The following is a 23,167-nucleotide window of genomic DNA, read 5'->3' as shown; positions in this document are numbered from 1 at the left end:
CAGGGAAGCCCTCCCGTGTCATCAGGAAGGTTTATTTGTCAAGATGGGAGGATAGACTATACTTCATTTCATTCAACAGATTGTTAGCTAGCTTTCTAACCTTTTATACATTAGACATATGGTACAGGAGCCTCTGTTTGTATTCTCCCTCTGATCTCAGGTATCATCTCTGTTAGAAGACTATCTGGAGCAGCTCTCAGGGCTAAATTAGGCCCTCTGCTTACTTTGTAAAATCTCACAAATGCCTAAAATAATTACCATCTGGTCCCTTCCAAAAAGAAGCCCTGCTGATCCTTGATTAAGGTGGATAGTTTAAAACCCTGAAGTGAAAGAAAAGTTTAAAACAAAACAGATGGAGTAAAGATTATAAAGGAATGGATTGACAGCATCATCTACATTAAAATTAAGATTGTGGGTTCATCAAAAACCACCAAGACAAGCTGCAAACTGGGACTTGATATTTGCAACACATGTAACTGACAAAGGACTAGTATCCAAAATAAAAAGTACTTCTATAATCAATAGGAAAAAGTTGAACATGTTTAAATTGAGCAAAAGGACAAACATTTTACAGAAGAGGAAACAAGTACTGCAATTATAAAGATGAAAATATGCTCTAATGCATTAGAACCAGGGAAAAACAATTAAAATCATAATTTTCCATCATTTCAATGTGACTAAAAATATTTTCCAAATTTTAAAGTCAGACATGGGGCAACAGAATTCTGATTGTCTCCTGGAGAAGATTTAAACTGGTCCAACCACTTTAGAAGACTGTCACTACCAATAAAGAACAACATGGTTCAATTCTATCAATTCCAGAATTAGGGATGGAAACTAAAAACTAACACTTGGTACACAATACATATCTTTTACTGTACATATCTCTTAGTGGTGAACACTAAGAGATATGTACAAAAATGTTGACAGTAGTGTGTTTTCTCACAGAGAAACCACCTCCCCCTGCAAATAAAATTGCAAACAGTACATACTCCATAACAATCAATACTGGAATGGGAGGGGAATATGTATACCTATGGCTGATTCAAGTTGATGTTTGGCACAAACCAACACAATTCTGTAAAGCAATTATCCTTCAATTAAAAAATAAATAAATTTAAAATTAAAAAAAACAAAACAAAAATATGTTCTATCTTTAGAATATAAAATCCAACATGTCTTAGTTACATTAGAGTCTGACAGTATTTTGGGGTTTTATGACATGGAATTTTGTTTTATTATTATTTACTATACTCTCTACAGTGTTTTATCTTTTTCTGTTCGTATGTTTTGCTTGACAAATGCGAAGAAACACTCTTTTTTCTATTTGTTACACTAAAAGTTGAAAAGTATTTTAAAGTTTTCCTAGTAATTAAAATTTAAATTGGCTTTACTCTTTGTATACTTTTAGCTTTATGTTTTGAAGCTGATGCTCTTGTTTTGAAGTGTTTGGTTTCACAAAAGATAAATATTCATGGTAGTTCATAATTTAGCAATAAAACTAAAGTACATATAATTTTTGTCTGGATAAAAAAATATACTGGAATGGGTATTTATGGTAGAGACAGACTATAAACTCAGAAGTGAAAATAAGTGAAATACAGACAGATGTATTAATCTGGATGAATCTATAAAATGAAATACTATGTAAGCAGTGTATTCTATTCATATTAAAATTTGAAAACAGCAAAGTTAAACAGCCTAGTGTCTAAAGTTACATATAGCTATAAAACAATAAAGAAGTGTTAAGGGAACAAGTAACTGAAAATCCAGGATCCTGGTTGCCTTCAGGAGGTAAGAAAGTACAATCTGTGAGAGACACAGAGGCATTCCTAAAGTACTAGAAATGTTTTCTTTTTTAACATGGATGGTAGTTACACTGATGTCTGCTTTACTACTTGTCTTTAAACTGTACATAGATACTATACACACTCCTTTATATGCATGACTTCACAAAAAAACATTTTAAAAATAGCAGTATCAACTTCATGCTTTGTAAGAGTCTGCTTAAGATTCAAGCCAGGTGAAATCAAGGAAATTCTTATTGCAAAATAAAGATATATGGGTTTCTAAATCAGCACTTACCCTATACAGCTTTTTCAACATTTCTAGGAGAGCTTTAATGTGATAGTTATTCTCAGAACTTTCAGTCCAATAATGCAGTTGAGCAATGATGGCTCTTTTAAACATCTGGACCAGACTGATGAAAGCAGATTCTTTCAGAGATGCCCAGTATTCCTCTGAGGGATACAAAGGTAGAGAAATGTTACCATGTAATGTTTTTTGGATTCTTAACGGTAAAAAGTAGTCAATATTTTCTAAAGTAGTCAAAAAATTATTTTCTAAAAGTAGTCAATATTTTCTAAAACAGAGTATTTTCATATATATCATAGGTATCAATATAAAAACATATTTGTAATAAACTTCTCAGTAAATACAATTGCACTTGAAAGTTTAGATGTCCTCAAAGAAGTGAGTTTAAATGAAAGTTTAATGTCCTCAAAAAAAAAGTGCCTTAACAGTAACAAAACCACAAACTTGATCTAATTAATTTGTGTGTGTGGGGGGGAAGCTAGACAAAATCAATTAGTCTCATTTTTTGCCCCAGTGAAATAGCATACAGTATGAAAAACCAGATAAAGAACTATTCGTAATGATGACTCTTTTTTCACTCATAGCATGAGTTTTTAACTCTTAAAATCCATCCTTCAGCATTGTGAAAAAGAAAAATGCTTTAAACAACCGCTTCATCAATTACAATGTGACTTAAACACAAGAAAGGGCTTCCCTGAGCTGAATATGCTAATTGTTGTCGAAGACCTCAACAAAGTTTAACCAAGCCCTAGACCTAACTTCCAGTGTACTAGAAAACACAGGGAAAAGAGTAAACAATCAGACAAATCTAGATGTGAAACACTGTACAGAAAAACTGACCCAGGCTCTTCTTAAAAAAAAAATTCTGCAAAATACTTTCTGAGACAAGCACAGAAATCTAAACATGGCCTAGATATTATGTAATACGGTGGAATCATATCTAATCTTATTAGGTGTGATAACAAAGTCGTAGTAATACAGGATTCCATATCCTTACGAGATGTGCATGCAAATATTATGGGGAAATGTCTCCAATTTACATTCATATAGTTCAACAAAAATGAAACGTAATCTGTACATCAAGAGGGAGATGCTTACACAACATAACTGCTATTGACTCTCAGAGAGTATCTTGGATTCACTGTACTAGTCTTTCAATGTCTGGGTATGAAGTTTTTCTTAATGAAAAGTAGGGGGCAAAGGACATCATGACCAAGTCACACATGTATCATTAAAGATCACTAAAAAGTGACTAGAACAATCCATTTTGGATGACCACAGTAATGATTCTAGCATGTTTATATGCTAAGAATATAAACTAAAAAACACGAATATGTTTACAGTTATCCACCTAACTTTTGCTGTAACTTTGCTAGGCATATGTTTCCATTGAGAAGATTGTCATGTATTTTCAAGTGTAAACCATCAATCTTACCCAGAACCCCTGACATCTGGTCATTCATTTTACAAACAGCCTCTGCAAATGGAACCACCAGGCTCTCCCAGTTGTTACTATCATGCATCACAGGACATTCCGGGAGAAGGAAGAAAACTTCTAAAGCTTCTTTGTGTGGAGAATGAAATGGAAGATTTTTGAGCAGATTATCCTTGAGACATGAGGTTATCTGTGGTCAAAAAGGATCCAGGAAAAGACAAGTCAAACACAGCAGGAACTGGGTGCAGTTACTGTAATAAAATAAAGTGTGGAACCTGGATTTCATTCCACCATGAAATTAGAATGATCACTTCATCTTTCTAAAACCCATGTTTACAACTCATCTCATCTACCCTCCCAAATACCTAGGAGTTAAGTATTGGACAAGTATTTTCCCTATCCAGTTGTTGGCGTTTATGAAGGAGATCAAGAAGAAATCACCTGTACTAAATGCACAATGGACTGAGAATTAAAAGGCAGCCCCCTAATAATAAGTTCCATAGTCTTCCCTCCAGCTCCACTATCACACCTCATTTATTAAAGAAGAAGAATATGTCAGAATCTCCCAAAGTATAACAAAAATTAAAAAACAGAAACAAAAAGGAACTACAATGAAAATCAACATGGTTTCCTGTTATCTTCTCACAGAATCACCTGTCTCATTAAACTCTCTCCACCAAACTCTAGTTTCTCTCTCCCAATATTCTTACAATTTCCCCAATTCAGAATTCAAGTTGAAGAAAAATCTGAAGAAATTTGAAGAAAAAAATTGAAGAAAAATTCAAATGGAATTGTGAATTTTTATGTGTCATGTGGGCTGAGATAACAGTAATAATTTGCCTAACAGCCCACAAAGAAAATAAGCTAGTGTTTACAAGGTTCTTATTATTTGCCAGATATTATGCTAATTCACACATATAAAGTCATCTATTCTTATCATTTCTCTGTAAAATTGATATTATTATCCCCGATTTATAAATGAGAACTCTTCATGTCAGAGAAATTAACTTGCTCAGGGTCACAGAGCTAAGTGAGAATCTCTCCTGGTTCTTTCTGACTCCAAAGCTCAATCACTGAATTAGGTGATACTAGCAAACGGTATCTCTAGATGTACAAATTCTTATAACTATCTATTGCAAACATTATATTGGGCTCCCACTACTAGGTTCAGTCTTCAGAGTCATGCACACCTGATTACTACACTGTAACCCATTTCCATGCCTCCCTCTTCCTCTGTGCTCTTTATCATCCACACCCCCAAGCCTCCCAGCCCTTTAGAACCACTGCAAAACTCTAGAGCCAGTTACAGAGTTTCACATCTTAGGCCTTGGTGCACACCATCCTGAATGCCTGCTATGTCTTCCCCCTATAGAAACCCGGTACAGTCCCCCGCCCCCCTGGGCACCTTGTTTTGAGCACTCTAAATAGAACCAACCATTCACAGCCCTAAGTAATGACTGAATTCATTCACCCAAAAATGTTTATTATACACCCACTATGTCCTAAGCTAAGCAGTAGGGAAGACAGTGGAGTGTAAAACACATCCAGCCTTCACACTGACATCTGCAAAAAGGTATCTGTTCTCCCTTCGTGAACTAAGAGCCTCTAAGAATGGGGAGCATGTCTCTCTCATTCTGCATTAGGAATCTCACCACAGTGCCCCACTCATGGCAGTATTCAAATGTTTGTTGAATAAATGAAGGAAAGCCAAGTCTGTGAGTTCATATCACAGAAATGATAATCTCAAAATAGAAACATTATAGGTCTTTTGATCCAACTATCCTGTCTGAAACAACGGGAGGCTGCTCTGTGATTACGTTGCTTGCATTGTATGTGATACTGTTCTGGCACAACCAAGGTATATTAGCCTTAGTGATGAACTGGTCCAACCTCTTCCCTTCACAAACGCAGAAATGGTTTTCTATTTTTGGTGATCTTTCTACTAAGTGCTGCAGAATCCTGGATAAAGGTGCTTATTAAGGTATCCATTTTACCTCAGACTCCTAATTGGGCTGTGGTTCTGCCAAAGTTAACATAATTAAATTTCCCATCTTCCCTTGAGAGAGAAGAGTGTGTATGAGAGAGAACTTGCAGCTAAGATACAGAATGCGGGCTGTGACAAAACAAAGCAAGAGAGCAGGTGAGGGAGCTGAGCAGGAAGAGGATGAGCGGATATGGAAAGGGAAAGAGAATGAGAGCCACAGAAGCAGAAGGAAAGACCAAATTGGGGAAGGAGGGAAAAGCAAAGAGAGAAGTGAAGGGGATGGATGGAGAGAAAAGAACCAGAGACCTAGGAAGAAACAGATTGAGAGAAGAACACAGACAATACCACCCCTAGATCAATCAGTATAGTAGAACAGGGAAATAAATTAATAAAAGCTATATATTTGGAAAGGCTATATTAAAAAAGCAAGTATATTTGAAGCATCTCCAAGTGGGAAGCCTAAAGATAGTAATAACAGTGCTGAATCAAAGAAGCAACAATCCCAGAAGGAATAAGAACATGCTAGAATCTCTAGAAAAGGAAGAGCAATGTAACAAAACACAGAAGAAGAACCCACACAGCCCTTTGTGAGGGGGATAGTCACATTAGAAAAGGTGTTTTCATTTCTATACTTAAGTGTAAAATAATTGCAAATAATATGCTGCTCTTATTCTAGTGTAACAGTCTCAGCAAATATTTTAATCATTTTCCTAAAGCCAGAGTTGAAAACATTCCCTCTAGTGGAGTGTCTGTGCATATACGTGTAAACATGTGTGCATACAGATAAACTGTTTTGACTATCAGTAACCTATGTTCCTACTATATCATCTATTTCACCCTATGTGGGGAATCTCCTGAACACTATCGGAGTTTAACTTAATTTATATGAGCCACAGGGCTTCAGAAAATATATGAAAACAAGATATTTCTTCTGAAATTTTGAGTTCTTATAAAAATGTTTCAGTGTATTTTCTTTTTCCAAGTAACAATCTGAAGAATACCACCGTGTTAGTAATCCAGTCCTTTTGGGTTAATTCCTTAAAGGTGCTCCTTGCTGTATTTAGGTCCAAATGAATGGATATCATTTCTCCATCTATTCTGTAGAAGGAAGATAAATGAAAGATAGATGAGTAAGTAAATGAAAAAAGGTGCTTCAAAATTAAGTATTTTATTATTTATCCAGATGAAAAGTTTATTCTAAAGCTTGCTTCATTTTAATAAAATTATTTTTTCTCACCTTTACAATAACATATGATTGTTTCTAAAATGCCAAAAAATATCAAGTCTGCACTAACAATATATATGCTATCAGACTTTACATCAGATACTGCCTTACCTTAAATGAGTACTCAATAAATATTTATTTTCCAGTAGAGAAAAAAAAAAACAGCCAAAGATAAAAGGTAAAAGTTTTTCTTGTTTCCCAGTTTCATGAACCAGAAACAGGAACAAAAATAGGGGTTTCCAGGCAGTAAATTTGTAGTAATCCAATAGAAAATTACTAATGAAATGACTATCTTAACCCAAGAATTATACTAGACTGAATATATTATCCAAAAACAGACACATTCTTTGTGAAATAATATATTTAGTGTCTGAAAATAGACAAATTCTTTTAAATAAATATTATACCAATATTTAGGAAAAGAAGTACAAAATCTTTCTTTCATATACTTAAAAATTCAAAGAAAGCTAAGTATCCAGAAATAAAGAAACAAATAAATTAAGGTATGTCCTTTCCATGGAATACCTTGCAACCATTAAAATGATGTTATGGAAAAATATTGACTATTATAAAAATTGAATAAAACAGAAAGTGGATAAAACATTAAGTATAAAGAAATATAAAATACCATTTTTTGTAAAAGAACACATTTGCATAGAAAAAGTTATTCATACAAACTCTAGCTATTATGCATAAGTGCCGAATTTTCGCTGATTTTCATTTTTGTTGTTGTTTCGTGTCTTTTTTTTTTTTTACATTTTCTACAGCAAACATATATGTGCTTTTGTAGGGAAAAAGGTAATTTTTTAAATGAGATATTATTTTACCCTCAAACCATTTTCTTTATAATCTTTCACAGTTTTTTAAACGAGTCATAATTGACACATAACATTATACTCGTTTCAAGTGTGTGCAACATAATGCATTGATATATGTAGAGCATATATTGTGAAACAATCACTACACAGTTACAAATTTTTCCTTGTGATGAGAACTTTTAAGATCTATTCTCTTAAGTAAGTCAGTAAGGAAAGTCGCTCAGTCGTGTCCGACTCTTTGCGACCCCATGGACTATACAGTCCATGGAATTCTCCAGGCCAGAATCCTCTTCTCCAGGGGATCTTCCCAACCCAGGATCGAACCCAGGTCTCCCGCATTGCAGGTGGATTCTTTACTAGCTGAGCCACAATTCTCTTAGCCAACTTTCAAATATACAATATAGTATTATTAATATTAATCATAGTCACCACGCTATCTTTACAGAATGTTTTTAACAAAATTTTAAATGTATTATAATATATATTACCTTTCCCTTAAAAAACTTCCAGTCAGACACGCAGGAGATGAAAATATCTCTCTAATTTCCCTATATTAGGAATAAGATCGTGGTTAAAACAAATCAGAATATGTCTCCTTATAGCAAGAGGCATAATAATTGTCCTTCAAACTCCTCCTGCTATCTCTGAGTTATTTGAATACTGCCATGTGCATCTGAAAGTCTATTTCATTTGTGAAATCTCAAAATTTCAGAGGCAAACATGGAAATAAAAGATACATCCTCAGAGAAGCAATAGGGGAAGAAAAGAAGGCTTGACCAAGGGTCAGTATTTTCTTAAGACAAAAAAAACACTCCCAACATACCCAGCTTCCCAAGCCCTATTTATTTCTATTCTACTGAAGTGGAAACAAAACAGAGGGTGGGGGGTATGCTCAGTTCCATCTTAGAAGTAACTGCACAAACAGTTCTTGACCATTTGTGCTCTACAAGTCAAGATGCAGCTATTTGGTGTAACGACTTTCCAGAATTACAATGCCATACCCAAAGTGTCTCTAAAAGGAAATGCTTGTAAAAATGAGTACAATCTTTAACCAAAGTAGGAGTTCTATTATTTACAGCAAGGTTGCCTAACATGTTCAGCTGTAAGAGTTCAACAAACAAGAGACTCCAAAGTCAAGCAGGGTTGGGAAACTATAGACTATATTTCCTGCTCAGAGTCACAATGACACAAACATATCAAAGGCCGAGAGAAGTCCTGCAGTAAAGAGAGCTGCCCTCATGGAGCTTAAGTGCTAGTTGTGATGGTTAATTGTATGTATCAACTTGGCCACAGAATTGGTCAAACACCAATCTAGATGTTGCTGTAAAGGTATTTTTTTAGACAACATTAACATTCAAATCAGCAGAGTTTGAGTAAAGCAGATTACCCTCTAGAATGGGGGTGGGCCTTATCCAATCCGTTGTAAAGGTCTTAAGAGGAAGTGTTAAGGTCTCTTAAGGAAGAGGAAATTCTGCCTTCAGACTGCCTTGGGACTCTAGCTGTAATATCAATTCTTCCCTAGGTCTCCAGCCTGCAGTCTTGCCTCACAGATTTTGCACTTGCCACCCCCTACAACTGAGCGTGTGTGTGCTCAGTCACTCAGTCGTGTCTAACTCTTTGTGACCTCCCGGGCTATAGCCTGCCAGGCTCCTTGGTCCATACGATTTCCCAGGCAAGAATACTGGAATGGGTTACTCCTTAAAATCTCTCTCTACACACACACACCCTCTACTGGTCCTGTTTCTCTGAAGATCACCAAGTAGTAGACCACTGGGTGATGATTTAGTCACTAAGTCATGTCCAACTTTTGTGATCCCACGGACTGCAGTCCACCAGGTTCCACTGTCCATGGGATTTCCCCGGCAAGAACACTGGAGTGAGTTGCCACTTCCTTTTCCAAGGGATCTTACTGACCCAAGGATCAAACTCTCGTCTCCTAAATTGCAAGATCCTTTACTGCTGAGCCACTAGGGAAGCCAAACAGACCACTAATGGACCACAAAATCTTACATCTTTGTATTGTGCAAAATCAATTGGGAAAACACTGATTTAAAGAGCTATATGAGCAGACAGACACTTAGGTTGTACCTTTTTGTATTTTGCCATTGTTTAGTCCCCACATCAGCAATCCATCTCTTTACAGTGCCTTCATTCAAGGTAGGAATTTTCCTCCTTAGATTCACATAGGAATTCTGTAAACAAAATAGTAGAACACAGTAATTTAGATACAACAGAAATAGGTATTCAACTTTTAGGCACTTTCTAAGGATAGAGCATAATACTAAGTATGGATAATATCACTCTGGAAAGTCATAAAGATTCTACCAAGGAACAATTATTCATTTGTCTGGTTGCCAGTTTCTTGACCAAGGATGCCTAGATCCAAAGTAAACTTCTCTGAATGCCCCAACACTGAATGCTTTGTATGGGTATGATCAGATTAAACTGAACATCAGAGAGTTTGGGGAGATCCTGAAAGGACCAGGTACAGAAGTGGCAAGAACTCAATTTGCCTTGGTGAAGTAGGACGTGGAGATTATGGACTGATTATTCATAAGACTATGAACCTCGGGTCTTTATTAATACTGGCTGGCAAAGTCACTTCAAAATGTTAACCCATTAGCTTCTTAAAACCCTGACCAAAATACCATTTGCAAGGAGCCTCCTGAAGGGTAAGTAGAATCTAAGGAAATCACACTTATCTGACATACAGTATGGGAAAATCTGCCGATTCTTGTTGAGTAAAGATGCATGCAGTTTCGATAATAAAGGATCAATAACGTCTAGCCATTCCCCAACGTGAGCCTAGGAACCTGATGATTTTAGAATTCACCAAATCTAGATTCTGGAAATTTTTGTTTTACTTAAAATACTAAGTTATAAAACTTCTAGTCTCTAGTCTCCCAAGGCAATACAAATAACAACAAAAATAAACAAACTGTACCTAATCAGACTTACAAGCTTTTACACAGCAAAGGGAATCATAAAAATGGAAAAGACAACCTATGGAATGGGAGAAAATATCTGCAGGCAACGTGACTGACATGGGCTTAACCTCCAAAGTATACAAAGAGCTCAGTAACTCAACAATGAAAAAACAAACAACCAAATGGAAAAATGGGCTGAAGACCTTGATAGAAATTTCTCTAGTGAAGACATACAGATGGCCAGTAAGCACATGAAGACACTCCACATCACACATATTAGAGAAACACAAATCAAAACTACAATGAGGTACCACTTCACACTGGTCAGAATGGTCCCATTATTAAAAAGTCTACAAATAACAAATGCTGGAGAGGATGTGGAGAAAAGGGAACTGTCCTATACTACTGATAGGAAAGTAAGTTGGTGCAGCCACGATGGAAAACAGAATGGAGGACCCTCAGAAAACTAAAACTAGAATTACTATATGATCTGGCAATCCCACTGCTAGGGATATACCCACAAAAAACTGTAATTCAAAAAGATACATGTACCCCCATGTTCACAGTAGCATTTTTCACAATAGCTAGAACAAAGAAACAACCTAAACATCTGTCAACAGCAGAATGGATAAAAAAGATGTGACACATATATACAATGGAATATTACTCAGCCATAAAAACAACAAAAATAATGCCATTTGTAGCAACATGGAAGGCAACTAGAGATTATCATACTAAGTGAAGTAAATCAGGAAGAGTAAGTATCATATGATACCACTTATATGTGAAATCTAAAATATGGCAAAAATGAACCTACCTACAAAACAGAAACAGATTCACAGACATAGAAAATAGACTTGAGGTTGCTAAGGAGGAGGCCAAGAGAGAAAGAGGGATGGACTGGGAATCTGGGGTTAGTAAGACTCTTGAGGGTCCCTTGGACTGCAAGGAGATCTAACCAGTCCATCCTAAAGGAGATCAGTCCTGGGTGTTCACTGGAAGGACTGGTGTTGAAGCTGAAACTCCAATACTTTGGCCACCTCATGCGAAGAGCTGACTCATTGGAAAAGATCCTGATGCTGGGAAGGATTGGGGGCAGGAGGAGAAGGGGAAGACAGAGGATGAGATGGCTGGATGGCATCACCGACCCAATGGACATGAGTTTGGGTAAACTCCGGGAGTTGGTGATGGACAGGGAGGCCTGGCGTGCTGTGATTCATGGGGTCACAAAGAGTCGGACACGACTGAGCGATTGAACTGAACTGATACTGACCACATTTAACATGGATAAAAAACAAGGTCCTACTATATAACACAGGCAACTATATCCAATCTCCTGGGATAAACCACCATGGAAAAGAATATTAAAAGAATGTATATACATGTGAAACTGAAGTCACTCTGCTGTACAGCAGAGATTGGCACAATATTATAAATCAACTATACTTCAATTAAAAAAAAAAACTTCTAGAGATCTTTTTTACCTCTTTTTCCATCCACATCAAAATGCTTTGATTCCCTCCAGCAACCATTATTAACTCCTTTATTGAGGCGCCGCTTTCTGAAAGGAATTTACAAAAAATAAGAGCTTAGAAACTCATGTGATACAAACATATACACTCAAGTAACTTTAGATCCTTCTTAAACAGAGTCCTTTTATCTTTCTGACAGACAAAGACTCAGTACACTTCCCACTCACAAAGCAAAAATACGTATCTACTTCAAGGTGAAGTCTAGTTGGCAAACAGGTAATTCAGAAGGTTGACAACATGATATCAGTTTAATGTACATGGTTAATATAAATATTTTTGGTTTATAGTAGCATTTATGATTACTGTAAATGCTTATACATTCAACACAGTCAAACAAATACTTGATTAGTTAACTGTTCCCTGGTTTAATTTAGCACCTATTACTAAAAACCACATTCTAGGAACTTCCCTGGAAGTCCAGTCATTAGGACTCCATGATTCCACTGCAAGGAGCACGGGTTCTGAAGAATGTTAATAGTACTTCAAAGGTCTATGTAAGTGGTTATAAGAAATTAGATGTAAGATACAAACTGCTTAAGGAAATAACCCTATTGTTTATTTCCCCAGAAGAACTGAAAGAACTTTAGTACTTTAGGTCACCACTAAGCTTTGAGAAACACGTAACCCAAATGCTCCAAGGCACTTCTATAGTGAAACCCTTCAGAGTTAAGCCTCTGAAGTTACACAGTGCACACACAGTTCAAGTCCAGCCAAAACCGCTTATGGGCTAACCCCTCACTTTCCAAGTCTCTGTACCCTCCGGTAAAATAGGACTGAAAGTTCACATCTCCTGAAGCTGTTTAAGGACAGGTGAGATGACACAAGTTAAGTTTTAAGCACAGTTACACTGCCTGGCATATGTCAGCTGCTCATCATTCTGAGGGTTTTTTATGATCAGGAGTCAGTTTAGTCAGGTAAGAAAGCCAATCATCATGGGAATAATAGGTCCCTTGAAGACTGGAATCAGATGCTGCAAAGGCCTCTGAACCCATATAGTTTTTTTTAAGTTCTATCATTCTAAGTCCACATTAATCTTAACCTGAAGGGCTTAGAGAAAACTAATGGCTATTCTGACTTGATAAATTAGATAGGGTATGTTAAGTTATTTACACGCAAACATGAAATCAGTACAACCCCATTCACAGTCATACAGTTTTCTTGCTACATTACACACAGGAAAATCAGGTTTTCAATGAAGGCATTTATGCCAAATCCTGTGCTCCTACAGAATTTACCAGATTTGAGTTCTTCACTTGATGGCAATTTCATGGGACGTGGTATCAGCTGATTACATGTTTCACCGTTTCCCAGTTGTCCTTCTTTTCCAGAACCAAAAGAAAAGACCTTTCCAATATCAGAAACATAGGCAAGTGTGTGCTGCCTATTAAATAAAAGCACATACAGTCAATTCTTAATTCTCCACAATAATCAGAGTATGCAGCAATCTGGTAAAACTGCATTATATGCTACCCAGTGAGTGAAACTAGTTAACCAACTCCCAGTAGAAGAAATTAGCCATGTGGAAACTAAGAAATCACTAATGTGTAGCTGAGGTGATTTTGGAACCCCAAAGTCCACTGAAAGCCATGATGCTGCATCCTGGCAAAGGATGTTCCCTTGGTCAGAACAAGCACCACCTCTAGCATTCTACTCCTTTTTTTTAGGCCTTGGCTTGAGTCACCACCTCCTGGAAGCCATTTCTGAGCTCCTCCCCTCCCCATCCTAGAAGATGGAGTCAGGTGATCCTGAGCTCCAACTCTACTTCCCAAAGACCTTTAATTATGCTGATTTTCTTACCAATCTGATTAATGGCCTCTCCTATTATACATGTATAAGGAAAGAATTTGGCCTTGCTCAGAGCTCTGGCCTTTATTCTCACCTCTAGGGAGGCCATGTCTAACCTCTTAGAATTTCCCAAGTGATAGGAGTGTCTCTGTTATTCACGGCAGGCCCCTTGACCACACCTAATAGTTTATCAAAGTGGCTCATAGAGGCCCCTTCAGCTGTAGGTTAGCTGAACCTCTGGGCACATAGAGGCTGGAGTCTGAGTTCAATCACATGGGCAATAATTCAATCAGTCATGACTAAGCAATGAAAGTCTGGACTTCGGTGAGCTTCTCTGGTTGACAATATTCTTCAGTCATGTATCAGGCTGGGAGGAGGTAACACTATCCATGGCTCCAAGGGGAGTGGACATTAGAAGCTCCTCATTTGGACCTGTTCTAGACTCTGTCCTATGCAGCTCTTCCTTTAACTCTTTCTATTGATCATTTGTATCCTCCTCTTAAAATTGACCATCAGTATAATAGCTTTCAGTGAGCCTTGTGTCTTTCCAGTAAACTCTCCTGTGTTAGTAGCGGTGCTGCTCTGGTTTGCATTAAGACATGTCTAAGGTGACGATTCCTCCTGTAACACGTTACTCAGAGGAGTGTGTTATGAAAAATCCACAGTGGTGACAAAGTTTCTTTGGTTAATGCAGACAGAGTGAGGATATCAATGAATAATCCTTTCTAACTCATGTTTGTTCATTTTTTCCAAATAAATAATTTTTTAAAAGATAAAGTGCATTTGAATATTTACGAAGGTATTTCACTGAAGGACCAACAGAAAATAAGTATATTTACACATTTAAAAAATCAAATAAAATAAATATGTATACTAAAGATTTATTATGATTGTCTAACAATGTGAATTAAGCATTTTCACCTGTCTGAAAATGTTTGATAGTTTTATCTCAATCAAAGAAACTGAAGAGAAATTTTATTAAACTACCTATCTAAATTTATTATATTTATCTTATCAATTTTCACTGATACTTTACAACTTACCTTCCACATGCTATCTGGGTCACTCTATTTGCAACAAGCCCAGTTACCAAACAGGGTCTTAACTCATTCTGTGTTGAATTGTGACCGAGTTGCCCATACTTTCCATCACCAAAAGTAAACACCAGTCCACTCTAAAGAAAAGGAATTTCTTATCAGAACTTAGAGAAATATGACACAGAAGTAACACTCACTTCTGTGAAGTGTTAGTGAAGGCATCCGTGAAAAATCAATAAAATCACCATCAGAGCAAAGCCCCCCAATGATCAGGACAGTCATGCAAGGGGAAGCGGTCACCTTTCTTCCCCAGGAAACACCAGCTGCCCATATCTCCATGTTCTAGAGCTCTCTCCAATACAAAGTGCTCTTCTGGAACTGCAGTCAAAGAGACAAGGGTACACTAACCTTCATGAGCAGGACAGTGTGAGAGCCACCACAAGCAAGAAATTCAACTTTCTGATCATCCAGTGCTTCAATACAGGAAGGAGAATCTTTATCTACACAAGGAAAAGAAGAGTTCAAGTAACCAAAAGGAAACACTGAATTTCACACTGGAGTTCCATGCTACTGATAAAACACCCAGATTACTTCCTCTAGGCCCATCACAATAGCTTCCAACACACTCTGACAAGAAAGGCTCTGTGTTGGTAGATTTAGGTCTGAAAACAGAACAGGGGTGGTGGTCTAAGGGCCACACTTGGAGGTACTCACCTGTGAAGTGTCACTTTCACTTCCCAGAGCCCTTTCTTCTCTTTTTAAACCTGACTTGATTAGCTTTCGTTGCAGCATATCTGGTATTTCCAATTCCAGTCTAGCATTACCCTTCTAATGAACCTAAAGCTTCTTATTTTTCTTTCAAATTCTCTAGTGGAGAGAATTGCCTTACACTACCTCTTCTCTCTATCACGATCACTTCCTTGTCCCAGAGAGATTCAGCAAAAGTAAGTTCCATGGTCCTTTATTCCTTTTTCTCCTTTGAAATGACTTATGGGTTCTCATGAGTAACTAGCACGGGGACACGTGAGGCAGAAATGCAGTATCTGACCAGTAATCCCAGGTGGAATGTGTTTATTACCACAACTGATAAAGCATCAGAGTTTGCCACACCTGAAATCTCTAACTAGGGTTTTGGGGTCATCAGAAATATTGCCTTTTTCTCTGGGGAGGTAGCTCAGTTATTGCGAATTACATGTTTATGTGTGTGTACACGTATGTAATTAAACCCTTAAAGAACAAGATCAGAATAGGTGTTTCTAACTAGAATTTTACTATCCCTTTGCCACAACTGTATTAATAGATATTTAAGTGCACAGGTACCTTAAAGGTCACTTCATCCAAACTCATCACTTTACATAAAAAGAAAATGAGACACAGAGAAAAATGAAGGGACTTGGGTAGGCAAAATTACTTAACGTGGAAGTGGGAATCACAGCCCAGATATTCCGATCCCTAGTCCAATGCTCCTTCCCTTTTTCCCACTTGACCCGGACACCCATCTCAATTACAGCCGTGACCTGCACGCTGTATAGGTTGTTTAGATCGATTCTACACTGAACACAGAGAGATAACCAGGCAAATCAGTGCTAATGAAAGCAAAAATCTGAACCATTTTTGGTTCAGATTACATTCAGATTATATCCATCTCTTATATGTCAAATATATTTGTTTATAATATGAATTTGAAAATATATTTCCATACTGTAGGTGTGGCCCAGGCCCAGCTGTCCACAATCATTTCTTCCCCAAGAGTAAACATTTCCGGACATGGATAAGGCCATGCTGTGGGCTTCTCCTGCAGAAATCTGAACCAAGGGGACTCCTGAGAGGTTCTCCACAATCTCTGGTGTGGAAGTTGAGGCAAATGTTCTTCCAACTCCAAGCTGGCCATCTAAGTTCTGTCCCCAAGCAAAAAGCTCACCACCTTGACATAAACAGAGAAAATGCTGTCTTAGTTAAGTTTAAAATGCAGCAGACATCACCCTAGGACATTATACTCTATCCATACTACACCATTACAATCTCGTCCATTCAAACTGACAGGACTGCTCAGATCTCAAGACTCAGTCAGAAAAACTAGAAGAAACTTCTCTTCAGCAGTAAGAGTTACAGTTCCTTATCTCCTACCTCAAAGGGTAGTATTAAGAACTGGATGTCTGTGTTTGCCCAAAACTCCTATGCTGAAATCCTAACCTTCAGTGTGATGGTATTAGGAAGTGGCCTTTGGGGTGGTGACTAAAACTGGATGAGATCATGATAGGGGGAGCACTCATGAATGGGATTAATGCCCTTATAAAAGGGTCCCCAGAGAGCTCTCTTGTCCTTTCCACTTGTAAAAAGACTGGCCCTCACTAGACACCAAATCTGCTAAAAACCCTGAAGTGGACTTCAAATTTCTGCTGTTTAAATCACCTACTCTATTTTTATTACAGCAGCCCAAATAGACAAAGAATAAAGCTATTGGAATATATTATAATCAAATTCAAGAAATACTTATTTTTAAAAACTCACAGGATAGGCCTATGAAAGACAGAAATACTCTACTTTTGAAAAAACCTCAAACTACCTTTCTTTCTCTCCCTCTTCCACGTGCCCAAAGATGCTAAATAAATAATGTAAACATATATTTGAAATTGCAGCACAGTATCGTGAAAGAGTGAGCATCTTCTTCCATGAATTAAATATATGGAACACATTTTTATTTTATTTATCTATTTTAAAATATTTTATTGGAGTATAGTTGATTCACAATGTTTTATCAGTTTCAGTTGTACAGCAAAGTGAATACACATATTGGAACATATTTTTAAAGAAAAGTTCTTAGATGTTATCTAATAGAGATGACAGTACCTAATAGAGGCTGAAAAATATATCAGAAATTTAAATTTTAGTGAGTACTACTTTGCAAGATACTATGCAGGAACAGGTGAGAGGTAGAGATTTTCCTTCAAACCTAATTACCAAGTGCCTATCAGTCGGCAGGAAATACCAAAATGAGAAAGATGAGTAGTTCCCTTTCTTCCTTTCCCAACTTTCATTCTTCCTACATTGTATTGTGACTTACCAATAATAAACCCTGAACAATCTCCCCCCCCCAACATCCATACATCCTAGGCTTCTTGAAGGCACATATATCTGTTTCATCTTCACAACCTGAACATGTAGATACTCAAAATGAAAGTGTTGTTCATAAATGGATGAAGTCAAACAATCAGCTTTTCCAATACAAATTAACACTTAACCTTAACAGAGCCTTCAGTATAAGTCAAATACATGATCACTTACTTCTCTTGAATTCCAGCTTTCATTCTAAAAGTTTATATCTGTCCTATGTATTTAAAAAATTTCCTTGATCCTGAATTCTACTACTCCTTATCATCTGTCAGTCTTAATTAGGTCAAGTGGCTTCAGGAAATAATTCATATTCACTACTTCCCTTCCCTACCATTATGGCATCTGATAAGAAATAGTAAGTAATAAAGGGTTGGGGAGAATCCCTGAATTCAAAACGTAATGTTAAAACATGTCAGAGGCCAGCAAACTGGCCATAAAAGCAGACCCAAGGGATTCTGAGCTCCTATCATCGTAGCTGGAAGAACCCTAGGAAAAGAGAAGAAAGTTCTGGAAAAGGGTGGACCATTCCTAGTCCTGCTTTCAGAGAGGATGATTTTAATTATTTAGAATATTTTCATTGTTTCATATTTGAAAAACAGAAAACAGAACTGCAGAAATAAATCTCTAGGCCCAAGATGGCACCCAGGTGCCATGTCACCAAACCGAACTTTCACACTCTGAATGCTCAGCCTGACCAGAAACACAGTATATCCAGGCAGCCAATCCCCAAACACCAAGTTTACTCTGGGCTCTATACTTATTTCCTTGATCAGATACGCAACCACAGTCAATCATGCCCTGTTTCCATATTGAAGCTTCTGACACTCTACAAAACTGGCCCTTGCTCAAAATCCCTTGGGAAGAGTGTTCCATTGCTTATGAGATCCTATATGCTTTCAATCCATGGACTCTTTACCCTTAAATAAAGAACGTCAAACTCATTACCAAAATGCTTTAGTTTTTTCATTTGAGAGAATAAAATGTAGGAAAAGTAATTATGAAAACCGGAAGATTTTAAAGGTCCAAGAATTCTGATTTTGTATCTCCTTTAGTAGTGTTCTAGACCATACCACATTCAAAATATTTCAGTCCTATTACCAAGTGAAGCACATACATTCTCTTAGTTCTATATACACACACATCTACTCCCTCTTAAAAAAAACAATATTTAGAAAAGTACCTTTTGAGAGTGCAAGAGAATGATAATCTCCACATGTGATCTGAATTATATTTTTTTCTTGTAAAATGCACTGAAACCTGATGAAAGGAAATATATTTTATGTTGATCACAAATAAGTCACAACATTTAAGAATTATTAACCATATTTAATTAGGATTGAAGCTCAAAAAAGTTAACTTCACATTCAGCACATCTAAAATTATTATAATATTAACATGCTTTAATTAGTGGTTTAAAAGGAAAATAATGTTCATTCTAAAATTGTGGTAAGATGATTCTAAGACTCTTTTACAAACAATGATTTTATGATGCAGGAATAATACAAGATGAAAATAAGTTCTAATTCACAAGATCTACTAGGAAAAAGTCTCATAAATCATTCCATGATAATTCATTTTTCTCTGAGGTTGAAAACTACTTTTGGGTTAAATGAGTTAATGAGTATGTAAGTCCAGTTTGGGGATACGTGGACTAATCAATCATTTCCTTTAAGTGCCAAATCAACACATGTACATGCCCTGGGAGATACAAATTGATTTACAGTTCACTAGTCAGTTCAGAATTCATCATTTACTTAAGATACCACTATTTAAAGCAAGGATCATATAAAGTAACATTTTCCTACAAAAATTATGATTGCTTTTTGAGTGAAATTTAAATCATTTTTAATAAAAGGAAAAAAAACTTGCCTACCTTGCATTTTCTATGCTATACTTGTACTCAAATGGTTTTCCATCTGAGGATAGAACCAGCATGTGCTCTTCTCCTTGGTCCATGGAATGTATCTTCATTTTTTTTCCTAACTTAATGCACTCTGCAGAGCAAATCCAACACGAACTATCACTCTCACTGTGACCCACTACTATTATTCACTTAATTATAATGCACTTAAAACATCTGGAAAAAAATGTCAATTACACAACAGGACTTAACATGAACTTCTCTTCAAAGAAAATTCAAATACAGCAAGCAGACAAAATAGCAATGACTAGTGTCTTGACAGCAGATTTTTTTTTTTAATTTGGGAAACCATTGATTTATACTGTTTTAAATTGAATATATCATTTCAATTAAAATATCTAAGTAAATATTTGCTTTTAGATTCCCGTTTAATAAGTTCAAGGAGAGAAACTAAATTTGAAGTGCTAGGAATGAAAATGTCTGTAAGAAACTATAATTTAATTTTTGGAGAACATACTTCATTTTAAGAGTAAATGAGGAATTGGGTTTGGGGGACAATTTTTTAAAAGGATGCTATTAAAAGAAATGGTACTGTCAGTGCATATTTAGCACTTTCTCAAAGTTATAGATTTAAAACTGTCCACTAAACCCTTTACTTTTATCTCATTTAATTTGTTCACAAAAAGTAGGTAGATTTGGGACCTTGTTTCAGTTTTCAGTTCTAGTGAAATAAAATCTATTTATGCAAAAGATCAAAGCACAAACCACTTCATAATACAAATTCTAAAGAGAACCAAACCAGTCTGGTAATAAAGAATGGCCCAATAGACTAAAGCTTTTTCAGAGACTCAGCATTTCAAATCAGGTGAAAAAAGGAGGGTTTATTCAAAAATGGTGGGTTTATTCAAAAAAAGGTATTGGGACTCGGCTATTTTTTTTGGAGAAAAAAAAAAAATCAATCCTTATCCCCCCACCTCACTCCTTAAGTCAAAATAATTTCTAAGTGTATTAAAAATGTTAGGTTTAAAAGCAAAATCTTAAAATTAGTAAAAAGACGAGCACATTAAAAAAATTTTGGATGGAGAACAGCTTTCTAACATAACACAAAATTCGTAAGTCTCCTTAAATGAAAAGACTGATGAAGTACACTATAAAATAACATTAGCTAAACGGCAAGTCGGGTAAAATTTTACAACGTATATGACCGACAAACGGCTACTCTTACTCAATATACAAAAGCTCTTCCAAATAAACACAAAAAAGATAAACAACTCATCTTTTTTTTAAAAGCGAGGCAAAGATATCAATGAACTGGCAGTTCACACACCCAAAAACCTCAAATAATCTATAGAAAAAAGGTTCTCGACTTCGCTCAAGTTAAAAGCAAAACTAACAAAAGTAAAATATCATTTTCTTCACGCAACAGATGGGCAAACTTTTCAAAATTAAATGTGTGGTCCTTTACGCCCCCCCCCACCTGTAAAATCCGCAGTCAGGGTCACTAGAGCTAATCTCTACAGACATTACCGAAGTGCAACTGAAAGCCCTCTTTAAATTGCTTGCGCACGTGAAACATTATCACTGAGAACAAGAAAACCAAACAAGGTTCTCCAAAGACTCAAAATCGGAGCAGGTATGTTCTAAAAAGGATAAGTGAAAAACACACTTTGAATAGAAACCAAAGATAGAGGCGGACTGGCTGAGAGGCTGCCGGGAGACTCCCTCCATGAGGCGGCGGGCGGAGCGGACCTTGTGTTTCTCGCCACCGTCCGGCCCAAACCTCGAGCTCGGGAGGAACAAGGCTGGAGAACTCGGGGTTGCCAAACGCGAAAGCACCCCCGGCCAGGCGCGTTTCTACGGCCCCCGCGGACCGCTGCGCCGTCGGGTCCCCTCTCTGAGTCTCTCGCGGTTAAAGAAGGACCGCACACCCACAAGTCGGGCCGCTCTAGAGAGAAGCGCCCGTGCGGGCCCCGGCCCGGCCGCCCACCGCACTCACACCCCCAGTCCGCGGAGGGAAGGGCCGAGCGGGCGCTATGCGGCCTCACTCACTCGGCTTCCTGGCGCCGTCGCTCCCCGCCGGCAGCTGGTGGACTTCGACGCCCGCCCCGCCGCGCTCCAGCACCGCCAGGCGCCGGCGCGTGCAGCACATCTGGCGTGTCGCCTCGGGCCTCAGGGATAGCGCGCTGCGGAGCCCGGCGGCGCTGGGGAAAAGCCAGAGCTTCGCTCCCCAAGACTCCGCGGGCAGTGTCGCGGAGGGCCGGGACGCGGGGGGTCGGGACGCGGGGACCCGCTCGGGCACCGGGCGTGCGCCGCCCCGCGACCTCCTCCGTGGCCTCCCCTCCATCACCAATTTCTCGAGCTCCTCAGCCGCGTCTCAGCTGTCCGAACTTTCGAAGGATACAGAGCTGAGGCGAGGAAAAGAGACAGAGACGGCCAAAGCCTGAAAGCGCCCACTGCCCCCGGGCGTCGTGGTGCGGGGCGGCAACTAGCCGAACACACATCGACGTCTAGGAACGGCAGCCCCCCTACCCCGCCCCTGCCCAGACGCTGGGCTCCCGACGTGCTGTTTGGGGGCGGAGCCGGCAGTTTCTGAGAGAAACGAAACTGATTGTTGTTGTGTTTTTTTTTTTAAGGGAGCGGAATTCGAAAGAGAAAGGGAAACTCGATGATTTAAGACTGGCTTGGACGGTGGCCAGAGTAAACAAGGCGCTAGTCTGTGAAGAGGTGGGAGGCAGGGCTGAGAAGATATCTTCAGGCGGGCAGTGGCCACGTGAACTGGACCAGGTGGCCTTCGAAGAAATACTGCAAATTCCACTAGGAGGAGCCTTGACACAGGCGGACTTGCAGAATTTCCAGAAACTATTATAACAAGGAAAGCTGAAGTTTGCTAGGCATTCTGCTCCAGGCTTTGCCACAGCATCATGGTAAAGCTGAAGAGAGCTATCCTGTCCCACGGCCTACACAACGGTGACTGCAACCACTAATCTGCTGTTAATATATTTTTGCCTTTTCTAGAGTTTCTTACGAATGGAATCAGACTTGTGCAGTCTTTTGTGCCTGACTTTTTTCACTTAGCATAAGGTTTTAAGATTAAGCCTGTGGTGTTTCATCAGTAGTTCCCCCTTTGTTATTGTTGAATGGTATTATATGGATATACTACAATTTCTTTATCCATTTACCTACAGGCAGGCATTTTAATCCTTTCTGGCTTGCGGCTGCGATGAATAGAAGTGCTATGAATACTGTGAACAAGGCTTTGGATAAATGTGGATAAGTGTTTTCGTTTCTTTGGAATAAATAACTGAAAATGAAATTGCTGTGTCTTATGGCAGGTACATGAATATCGTTTGAAGAA

At 38.0% G+C, this 23,167-nt stretch overlaps 1 protein-coding gene across 16 annotated transcripts in view; it reads right to left on the bottom strand.

Moving 5' to 3' along the window:
* Positions 1–22,344, bottom strand: part of HERC5 (HECT and RLD domain containing E3 ubiquitin protein ligase 5) — a 46,175-nt gene extending 23,831 nt beyond the window's left edge. For 3 of the 16 annotated variants that reach the window (XM_081593743.1, XM_081593750.1, XM_081593779.1), the window contains exons 1-13: positions 21,862–22,344; positions 19,825–19,945; positions 19,132–19,208; positions 16,540–16,761; positions 15,246–15,337; positions 14,844–14,974; positions 13,251–13,396; positions 11,968–12,044; positions 9,645–9,748; positions 8,045–8,104; positions 6,518–6,611; positions 3,530–3,719; positions 2,086–2,240 (exon numbers count right to left, since the gene is read on the bottom strand). In XM_081593743.1, coding sequence (XP_081449869.1) covers positions 2,086–2,240; positions 3,530–3,719; positions 6,518–6,611; positions 8,045–8,104; positions 9,645–9,748; positions 11,968–12,044; positions 13,251–13,396; positions 14,844–14,974; positions 15,246–15,337; positions 16,540–16,761; positions 19,132–19,208; positions 19,825–19,945; positions 21,862–22,156 — 1,764 coding nt within the window. In that variant the 5' untranslated portion in view covers positions 22,157–22,344. Of the gene's footprint in view, positions 1–2,085; positions 2,241–3,529; positions 3,720–6,517; positions 6,612–8,044; positions 8,105–9,644; positions 9,749–11,967; positions 12,045–13,250; positions 13,397–14,843; positions 14,975–15,245; positions 15,338–16,539; positions 16,762–19,131; positions 19,209–19,824; positions 20,029–21,478 lie in introns of all 16 variants that reach the window. The other 13 variants (XM_081593790.1, XM_081593809.1, XM_081593781.1 and 10 more) reach the window with 8 other exon arrangements.
* Positions 22,345–23,167: the final 823 nt, after the last annotated feature.

Source organism: Giraffa tippelskirchi, chromosome 1 (genome assembly GCF_054371585.1).
Source record: "Giraffa tippelskirchi isolate mGirTip1 chromosome 1, T2T-mGirTip1v1.2.pri, whole genome shotgun sequence".
Lineage (NCBI taxonomy): Eukaryota > Metazoa > Chordata > Mammalia > Artiodactyla > Giraffidae > Giraffa > Giraffa tippelskirchi.
The sequence above is the reverse complement of the archived record's forward strand: the minus strand, read 5'-3'. Positions and strand labels throughout refer to the sequence as shown.